This window comes from Brassica napus, chromosome A6 (genome assembly GCF_020379485.1).
Source record: "Brassica napus cultivar Da-Ae chromosome A6, Da-Ae, whole genome shotgun sequence".
Lineage (NCBI taxonomy): Eukaryota > Viridiplantae > Streptophyta > Magnoliopsida > Brassicales > Brassicaceae > Brassica > Brassica napus.
In genome coordinates this window covers 11716713-11727605 of record NC_063439.1, presented here as the reverse complement: position 1 = coordinate 11727605, position 10893 = coordinate 11716713, and the positions used below count along the sequence as shown (strand labels likewise).

The 10893-nt window shown below is 37.0% G+C and overlaps 1 protein-coding gene across 1 annotated transcript; it reads right to left on the bottom strand.

Moving 5' to 3' along the window:
- Window positions 1–2979: 2979 nt before the first annotated feature.
- On the bottom strand, window positions 2980–4365 carry LOC106347545 (E3 ubiquitin-protein ligase RDUF1-like). Its single transcript, XM_013787111.3, has one exon. It carries the CDS (start codon window positions 4274–4276, stop codon window positions 3164–3166), a length of 1113 nt encoding a protein of 370 aa, XP_013642565.2. The 5' UTR covers window positions 4277–4365; the 3' UTR covers window positions 2980–3163.
- Between the last annotated feature and the right edge of the window lie 6528 nt (window positions 4366–10893).

The following is a 10893-nucleotide window of genomic DNA, read 5'->3' as shown; positions in this document are numbered from 1 at the left end:
GTATTCTCCACTACAGTTAGCGTTTGGTCGAGAACCAAACATTTCCCACTTTAGAATATTTGGTTGTGCAGTATATGTGCCTGTAGCACCACCACAACGTACAAAGATGGGACCACAAAGAAGATTGGAAATATATGTTGGTTGTGATTCCCCATCAATTATACGATATCTCGAACCACAAACTGGTGACGTCTTTACGGCACGTTTCGCCGATTGTCACTTTGATGAGAAAGTATTCTCAGTTCTAGGGGGAGAAAACAAAAATGTAGAAAATGATATCAAATGGAGTGTACCTTCGTTACTATATCTTGATCCTCCTACTAAAGAGTCTGAACTAGAAGTTCGACGAATCATGCATTTACAGAGTATAGCTAATCAGCTACCTGATGCATTTGCGGATACCAAAACGGTAACTAAATCTCATATACCAGCCGCGAATGCTCCTGCTTGTATCAAAATAACAAATGAGCAAGGAAAAGCAGACGATACACGAGAGTCTAAAACACGCTTGAAGCGTGGCAGACCTACTGGTTCTAAGAATAAAAATCCTAGAAAACAAAAAGAAGTCGAAATAAATGACATACCCAAAATAGCAGAAAATATTTTGGAAGAAACAAATAATGAGGATACTAACAAAGTAGAACATCATGAGTCAGAAAAGAATCATGAGATTTCTATCAACTACATCCATAATAAGAAGATATGGAATAGAAATGAACAGGATGATGTTGACGATGCTTTTCTCATATATTGTGTCAAAAGAGACATGATTGGAAACAATTGAAAGATGCAATACAAGCCGAACTTGATTCGCTTAATAAACGAGAAGTATTTGGATCTATTGTACTCACACCTGCAGATGTGAGACCAGTCGGGTACAAATGGGTTTTCGTTCGAAAACGAAATGAGAAAAATGAGGTTACGAGATACAAAGCTCGTCTTGTGGCTCAAGGTTTTTCTCAAAGACCTGGAATCGATTATGAAAAAACATATTCTCCAGTTATGGATGCAATCACGTTTAGATTTCTGATGAGTCTAGCCGCTGATAAAAATCTAGAGATACGTCTCATGGATGTTGTTACAGCTTATCTATATGGATTATTAGATACTGATATCTACATGAAGTTCCTGATAGTTTTAAAATGCCAGAAGCATTAAATTCCAAACCTAAAGAGTTATGTGCAATAAAATTGCAAAGATCATTATATGGGCTAAAACAATCTGGACGTATGTGGTATAATCGTCTCAGTGAGCATTTAACTAAAGAAGGATATGTGAATGATCCTATATGTCCATGTGTTTTCATCAAGAAAACAATGTCCGGATTTGTAATAATCGCGGTATATGTTGATGATCTTAACATTATTGGAACTCAGAAGGAAATACAAAAGGCATCAGACTATCTCAAAGGAGAATTTGAGATGAAAGATCTTGGACAAACACAATATTGTCTTGGCCTACAAATAGAGCATTCACAAAATGATATATTTGTGCATCAATCCACATACACTAAAAGAGTGTTGAAACGATTTAACATGGATAAATCAACTCCTCTTAGCACCCCGATGGTTGTTAGGTCACTTAATATTGAAAGTGATCCATTTCGACCACCTGAGGAGAAAGAAGAGATACTTGGTCCGGAAGTACTATATCTAAGTGCAATTGGAGCGCTGATGTACCTTGCAAATTGTACACGGCCTGATATATCATTTGCTGTAAATCTTTTGGCAAGATTCAGCTCATCTCCAACTCGGAGACATTGGAATGGGATTAAACATGTTTTTCGTTACCTCCAAGGGACCATTGATTTGGGTTTATTTTACCCTAAAGATTCAAAAGGTCAAATGATTGGTTTTGCAGATGCAGGATATCTTTCAGATCCACACAAAGCCCGATCGCAAACGGGATATGTTTTCACGATTGGAGGCACTGCTATATCTTGGCGTTCTCAGAAACAAACGCTCGTGGCTACTTCTTTAAATCATGCTGAAATCATCGCACTCCATGAAGCAAGTAGAGAATGTGTTTGGCTAAGATCAATAAGCCGACACATCTGTTCAAGCAGTGGGATTGACGGAAATACAGAGCCAACTATCCTACACGAAGATAATGCGGCATGTGTTGCTCAAACAAATGACGGATATATCAAAAGCGATAGAACGAAGCATATTCATCCGAAGTTCTTCTCATACACTCAAGAGCTCGTGAAAAAGAAAGAGATTGAAGTAAGATATGTCCGATCATGCGACAATGCAGCTGACCTTTTCACAAAATCACTTCCGACTTCGGTATTCAGAAAACATGTCCATAACATTGGAATGCGTCATCAGAAGGATCTATGACTGCTCATTCGAGGGGGAGCTTACGTAGTTGTACTCTTTTTACCTTACTATGGTTTTTCCCATTGGGTTTTCCTGGAAAGGTTTTTAACGAGGCAACAAAGACGTTAAGCAAGAAGCGATAGTGACACTGGTCTCCAAGGGGAAGTGTTGTAAACGTGAAGAACACAATGTCAAAATAATACGCACCAAAACTTGATATTTTTGCATTGTTATTTACTATGTGGAGCCCACCGTCACTATGCACGTACAGTTACTTTCTCTTTTTCACTTCTATATAAACGATCGTTTCGATCAATTGTAATACACCATCTCTTCTTCCTCTTATAACATATTCTCTCTCGTTATTATCTTATATCAGTAGTATCTCTTTTCTGCGGGTATAAAATTTCGCTCTTAATTAAATTTCTCTATACTATAAAATTATAAGTTATTTTATAACAGAACCTATAAATAATGTGTAAACTAAATAATCAACTGTAGGGTTTAGGGACCTATGATGAAATTGAGAGCTCAGTTTCGTTTCCTGAATAAATGAAACTATTTCACTTTCTTCGAATAAGAAAAACAAGTTGATTGATCCTAAATAAGCCAACGAAACACTGAAAAACTAAAGAAATAATTTTTAATAACAATAAAGAATTTGACATTATGTTACCATAAATTTTGACGAAACTGACTTAACGGTTAATCGAATTACAAAAGAGAAAAAAAGTACTATTTAGGTTCCAACTGGTCTAAAAAAAAAAAAGGTTCCAACTGGTCTTCTATTGTTGAATCAAAACGAGAACAAAAATTTGAACAATTTTCACCTAACCATCAACTCAGAAAAATCTTCTGATCAACGACGTCGATCGATTCATAACTCTAGATTCACCGTTTGTATCCAAATCAATAACATTAGAAGAAGAAGAAGAGGCACGAAGATTTGGTCTCATCCTCCTCATAAACGAAATCATTCCCCGAGCTGCTCTCCTCAATCGACCAGCGCGAGCAGCATTTCTGCTAATCTCCGGTGTGCCATGATCCCTAACCCAAGAGATTCGTCTCGGACCCTCATTACTCCCCAGCCCACCACCGTCCACTTCCGTCAACACCACCGGCAAAATCCTCTCCCCTTCTCTCATCGCCGCGTTAAACCTTCCAACAGCGAATCCACCTCCGGGAAGTCTCCAGATCGTCATACCAACAGCGTGTTCTTCCTCCTCGTTACTCCGTCGAACCGGATCCGAAGGCAATTCAAATCGACAAACAGGGCACGAGTTCCGTATCGAAAGCCAAGGGACGATGCAATCGCCGTGAAAAATGTGTTTACACGGCATCTCACGCCCTTCCGCTCCTGCCTCGAAAACCTCCGTGCACACGGCGCAATTCGCCTCCGCTTTGATGTGCAACTCTCCCACCTCGACTCGGGGTAAAGATTCAATCGCTGATTTCGACGCCGGAGGGTTCCCAGATCTCCCGATTCCGTTGCCCGACCCTTCGATCTGGCTCAATTGCTCTAGCAACCGCTCGAATCCAGATCCCATCAAGATCTCCGATACAGATTCCGGGAGCGCCCTAAGACCCGACCCGGATCCATCGTCGTAATAGAATTCATAAGGGCGTCGATCTCCTTCTTCGTTCTCAACTCTCTCACCTCCGGCTCCGGCTCCTCCGTGTAAGACGATTACCGGATTAAACGAAGTGCGCCGATTGGATCTCCGCCGTCTAATTACAGATCTATGACTATCCTCGACTTCAGACACCGGAGTCGTCGTCGTGGCGGAAGAATCTTCAACCTCTTCGATGAAACCGCCGTTGCAATAAGGACACAAGACGTATCCTCCGCCGTTTGAAACGCTGACGAAACGCGTGCAACTGTAGCACCAATACGACGTTGTTGTTTCGGTCGTCGTCGGAGCTGTTGTTGTTGTCGCCGACCTAGAAGGCATCATAGCTTTAAATTTGGGTTGCTGGTGAAAGGATCTGATAATGATGAGTGAAGGGAGAAGAAAAAAATGTTTGCTTATATAAACGCAGTTTTTTTTTTTTTTTTGTAGGTGAGTGTTAACGGCGTTAGATTGGACCGTTGTAACTTGTAAGACCATCTCCAATGTATTTTGCTATTTTCACCTCTAAAATAGGGGAACTCTATAATAGAGATGAAATATGCTCCAATGTATTCCCCTAAAATAGCAATCTCTAAAATATAGAGTAAAAAATAGAGGAATGCTATTTCTTCCTCTATAAATAAAGGAAAAAATAGAGATCTCTATTATAGAGGAAGAAATAGAGGTGGGTTGGAGCAATTTCACCTCTAAATGCTATTATAGAGATGAAAATAGCAATGGGTTGGAGATGCTCTAACACGTTAAAATGTTGGTTGACTTGGACTGATGATTACGGAGTTATTAACGGTGGTTCTGGAGTGAAAGAGCGTCATTGACGTGTGCGAGATGACGCCAATTGTGGAAACTGTAAGAAAACGCTGAGAGCTTTCGGAGAAGTTAACGTGGGACCCACCAAGGTCTCTCTTTTTTTAATTTTCTTGGGTAAGTAACACAAAACGATGTTTTGAAAAAAAATAACACCAAACGTTATCGTTTCGGGTGCGTATGCTTAATTTAAAAAGAAAAAAAATAAAGTACGTTATGGGTATTCAAAGGTGTTAATCTTGGTGTGAAATGAATAAGAAATCTTTGAATTTTGAAAATGATATAAATATGTCCTATGTTTTAATAACGATCAACAACATATGTTGACATTTTGTTAATGTGCTTTCCGATTTATTTTTCTTCGGTCAGCTAAATGCTTTTCTGGTTAACCGAAACATGACTTTATGAAATTATGAGTTTATATACGTATATACTTTTTTTTTTCTTTGATCAACATATCCGCATATACTGTAGTCACTTTATGGTGGACCCAGGTTTGCTAAGGTATATTCGTTCTTTCCTCGCTCATCATCTTTTGACTCTTTTGGACACACAAAAGTTTGTTTGTTCTTCTTTTTTATTATACATTTTGGGTTTGATTGGGCTTTCTAAAGCTTTCAATGATTTTTTCTTGTCAAAGTTAAAAAGATGTTTTGTGATTTATTAATTTTATTATTAGAATAGAATTTGATATGCGATTGTTAAATACGACATTATTTGTTGGTTTATAAATTATATTAATTAATAATTATTATATTTTTATAATATTATTGAGTAGTCATTTTTCTATACGTCGTTCTAACGTTAATTTTAAAATTATCAATTACAATAATATTGTTAATAAATAAAATATTTACTAATTGCCATTATTACTATTTTCTATTTTTATTTCTTTTTCGTAATAACATGTTATAAATTATACTAAAATCAAAAAGGAATCTGGTATCAAAAGGTAATATATTTTAAATATATAGCAATTTTTTATATTTAAAATATGTGATTTGTTAGGGTAAACTAATGCATTTTCTTAGGCTTTGAATGGTGACCAAGGAATAAAAGAGAACACTGAATTTTATATCATTCTCAAAAAAAAATCACCATCCATAAAGAATAGTTTTTCCTTTTTGTTCCTCCTCATTCCTTTTTTTGTAGAGAAATATAGAACAAAAACATTCTTTGTTAAATTTGATAAAAAAACAAGCATTCCTTTTCATTCCTCCAATTTTATTCATATACGTTCATTTCCTATTTGTTCCTCGTGTTCTCGTAAAGGTCACCAGTCAGAGCCTTAGTGATATATAGAATCATGAGTTAAAACAACCAGAGAGATCAAACGTAGTGGGAGTAATTGGCTGGAGTCAAAAATTTACCGTATAATTTGTGTTTTGATTGTATTGAATGTACCTGTACATGTAGGGTATGACTGGTTTCTCCCTTACCACCCGCAAATACAGTTTTTGCGGTTGGTTGCATTTTACAATAATCACTCAAACCGCTTTAAACCGTTTCAAACCGCTTTGAATTTCATAAATTCAAAAGTTGGTTCCAACTAGCGTTTGCGGTTGCGGGATTTTGCGGAAGGATAAAAAAAATTTCTTTTTTATTAAACAATATAAGTAAAAAAAATTAAAATATTCAATAAAAATTTAAATTGGAATTATAAAAATACTAAAATATATCTATTATATTTTAATTAATATTATAAAATTTTAAAATAAAAAAAAATCTATAATTTTGAAAAATTTAAAATTATAACTTTCTAAGTATAATTTTTATATTTATTATAATATTATAATTTTGATATTTTTATAATTATATAATTATATAAAATGTAAATATTGTTAATTTATTATTTTACCGCTGCAGCATTTGGTAGTTAACCAGTCATAAGTATCCCGCAAACGCACTAATTTCTAACCATAGAACCAGTCGTATAATTCTCTTAAAACTGCTAGAAACCGCAACCACCCGCATCCGAAAACTCCCACAACCGCTGCGTTTGAACCAGTCAGACCCTTATTAAAGTGTCTTTTTCTGTTTTCTTGTAATTATGATAAATGTAGCTGTAAATTATTGGATGTACTTTTGTAAAATAAAACATGATTGGATAAAATATGATTAGCTGTAAAAAAAAACTTTCATATTATGATTTAAAATAAAAAATTATCAAATTTATCCAAAATAAAAGAAAAACCACCTAAAATTAAAAATTCAAAGGAAAACCACCATCTAAATAATAATAATAATAATAAATTTTATCTACGAGAATTCCATAAATTCATTGCAATCTCATCTCGAATTAAAAAAAAACGTATTTGAAAATTTAGTTTTCGATGCTTAATGCTCTGAAGAAAATATAGTATTTATAAAACAAGTGTTGTGTTAGAGTTTTCCTTTCTTAAGTTATCTTTTGATTTTTCATTTTTGTTTTTAGTTGATAATTTACGTTCTTAAGTTTATCTACTTTTAAACTATTAGTTTATGATCAAGGATTATCATGATTTGAATATACTAAAGATCTGACTATGTATATGTACCTCATATGTTGATAAAAAAGAGAACGTGATTTCCTTTTTCAATTATGAGTTATGTTTTTTACAGTCCAAATTATAAGGATCTAGGATTTTTGTCTAAAACAAATAGAAAAGTTAAAGTTGTATCTTTTTTGTTGTATCTTGAAAAAATAAAACTACAACTTAATTGGTAAAATTTTACTGTAAATTTTAATTTAAAAATAAATCTAAAACATGATTGGTTAGAATTAGTGTTTTAGAAAAAATTAAAATTAAAGTACTAAGTTAAAGTCCAATCAATCATCACCGATGTTTTATTAAACTTAAACAAGAATAAACATACTGATTATAAACCCTAGTTATAGGTGGGATGTCTCTTAGTCAAAAGTGTTTCAAGTCAGCCTCATTCTTTTAAGGTTTTAGAGTCTCTTCTGAAGTTTTTTTTACCATAATTTTTTTTTTGATTCGAAGGAGGAACACGCAATCCAGAGACCAGAGGCAGGAAATGGGCGTCCTACTCTAGCTAGGAAGATTGACTACTAGATTAATTATCTCCAATGTTTATCCCTTTTGTTTTAATGTCTGAAGTCAAGAAATAACTTTTACTTATCTGAAACATGAATCATATCTTCATAACAAGTTTTTTTTTTATGTCTTAGGGAGTAGGACGTTGCCTCCAAATTTACCTAGGATGTTATGGCATATACCGTTTAGCCGAAGATGTTTTGTTGCAAAGACGTATATAGTCTCAGGAATGACTAGAATCTTTTTGCTCATTAGGCACGGGCCATAGAGATGTCAGATTTACTCATCCCGTCCCGTTTTGTACCGCGGCGGGTTTGTCATCAAGGAGGTTACAGCGGGCCTGTCCCGCGCAGGCTGCAGTTTTCAGAATGCAAGCCCAAACCCGTACCGCAGAACATATAGGCTTTCACGGGTCATCCTGCGGGATGTTTCCTTATCAAACCGTCTACTACAACTTCCTTCATGAATGTTCAAGTGGAAGAGTTGGTAAGAGAGTTGAAGAGAGCTCACTAAGCTACACTAAAGCTTTATCAAAATCAATGCCATAAAGCTATGTTTGTGCTTGCGTTCTTGAGTCAAAAGTTTTTTTTTTGTTATCAGCATAAGATTTTATTAAGTTTGAATCTGATTGAGCTCTTGTCTTTGTAATTCTTTGGATTTCAAAAAAAAAAAAATCTTGAATCACTCTGTCAAATTATACAAGTGACATGATATACAACTAACTTTTCTCTTAAACAACATCATTGTAACAAAATTTAATTCAAGTAAAACACTATTTCATAGTTCTGAAAACAAAACCAATCAACTTAAACAAGAAATCCCACATTGTAATAAAGCAATTCAAAGTTGTGTGTAATAAAAAGAGAAAACCAAATCAAAACACCACCAGAGCTCGAATCGTCATCGCTGGAGCAGGAGTCGTCATTGCTGGATCTCGAATCATCATCACCGGAGCTCAAATCATCATCCCCGGAACTCCTTATGTTTTATGGGGGGGGGGGGGGGGGGGGGGGGGGGGGGGAGAAGTCGCAAGAGTCGCTTTTTTCTCACTCTCACTCATTTTTTCAGGTAAAATAAGAAATGAAAAAAAATGTGGGTCCATGTAATCCCGCATGACCCGCTTCGACCCATCCCGCAAAAGACCCAGTCCCGCAAAGACCCGTCCTGCGAGGCCCGCAAATTTACGGGTCTAGAAAACCTCGTCCCAATTGTTGGACCCAATTTTGGTCATGTTGTAAATGGGCCGCAGAGAGTTGAAGCCCACAGCGAACACTCGACCTCCGAATGGAGACTTCGAAGATCCGGAGATCGCGAAACGACTGCTGAGATCGCGGAGCAGTTGCAAACATCACGAGAGGAGCATGCTATAAGAAGAAGTGGACGCATAAGGAAGAGACACATTGAAAACCCTAGAGAGAGTTACACCCACACTTCGACCTTGTTTTCATCCATCTTTAGATCTTTTCTCTTAAGCGATCTCGTTGTAACATTTGATCTTGTTTTACTCATTTTATCCAATCTTATTCATTAATAAAGTCTATTTTTGCCTACCAGAAACTGATTATATTGTTGTGTTCTAAAGATATCGTTGCCTACATCATTTATCTTCTCCTGATTAAACTCATGATCACTATCAAATTTTTAGTGTAGATTTTAGGAACTACACCAATACCATCCCACGATAATACTTTACGGGTCAGGTCTACGATCCAAATCCATAATTACCATCTCTAACGGGGCATATATGACCAAGAGGTCTAAAGGAACTCGTGGTTTGATGACGGCCTTATAACCATATATGCACATGGCTTTTGGGTATGTAGTCTCATGGGCACGTAGCTTGGCCTTGGTGGGTGTGTGACCTTGTGGGCACGTGACCCTATAGTTGACTAAGTCATCTGGTCTGAAGGACACATGTCTATATCAGATAATTGCCTTGTCGATATACTTGATGAGAAACTCACTTGGTGTGAAAGGCTACGAAGTGTGGCGGCTACTAGAAAAAAATGTTATATCACTAGAAATGTGATATTTCAAGAGAAACTAGTATATAGGTTCTGAATGGTAACAGTGGATTGAGCGGTGCAGGACAAGCGGTTTAACTGCGGTGCGGTTCTAACAGTTATAAAAACGTATAGATATATAATATATGTAGAGATTTTTGTTACTGTTAAGTGCGGTGCAGTGCGGAACGGATGTTACCATTCGGAGCCATAAATATATGATTCAGAAAGAGAACCAAAAGCAAGAAAATAAAAATGAGTTATTAGAGCTGCTATTCAATATTGAACTTGGAGAGACAAGTGATAACACTAGATAGAGATTTTCCAAATGAGTATGTCACCTCTTGGGATACGTAACTTGACACTGGAAGCCAAGAAGAAAGTGATCGAAATGCAAATGATGATCATGATTCAGATTTTAACCAGAACCTGGAAGGAGTTAAAAATGAATAACCTCAGTGTAACGCCCCGATCCGTCCACGGCTAATGGACCACCCACGCTCGCTTTTTCGGCATGTGGGCCTCATCCCGTCTGACGGTCGGTCCGTTAATTTTTCCAAAGGCTCGAAATCATTGTTGACTGACCCTGTAATCACCAACCGACCTTTCTCCGTGTTTTGGTCTCACTCGCACGCTATCGCGAATCACTTCCCGGTAGGTCACCCATCTTTCCACTACTCCAGCTCAAGCACACTTAACTCTGGAGTTCTTTTAGAATGTGTTCCGGAAAAGGTAAGTCAACTTTGGTGAAATAGGTAGCCAAATCAATTATCTTAAGCCTTTTCGTATATCACAACACGGGATGTTACAATTCACCCCCTCTCAAAGAACGCAACGTCCTCGTTGCGCTCCACGACAGGTCTCAAGACGCCTCTCAGGTCAGAAATGAGACGGCTAACCAGCTCTGATACCACTTGTAATGCCCCGACCCGCCCACGGCTAATGGGCCACCCACGGCTAATGGGCCACCCACGCCCGCTCTTTCGGCCCGTGGACCCCATCCCGTCTGACGGTCGGTCCGTTAATTTTTCTAAAAACTCGAATCATTGTTTACTAACCGTGCAATCACCACCCGACCTTTCCCCGTACTTTGGCC

Excerpts from the sequence above, each read along its gene's own strand:
- LOC106347545 (XM_013787111.3), bottom strand. The coding sequence starts at position 4,276 with ATGATGCCTTCTAGGTCGGCGACAACAACAACAGCTCCGACGACGACC.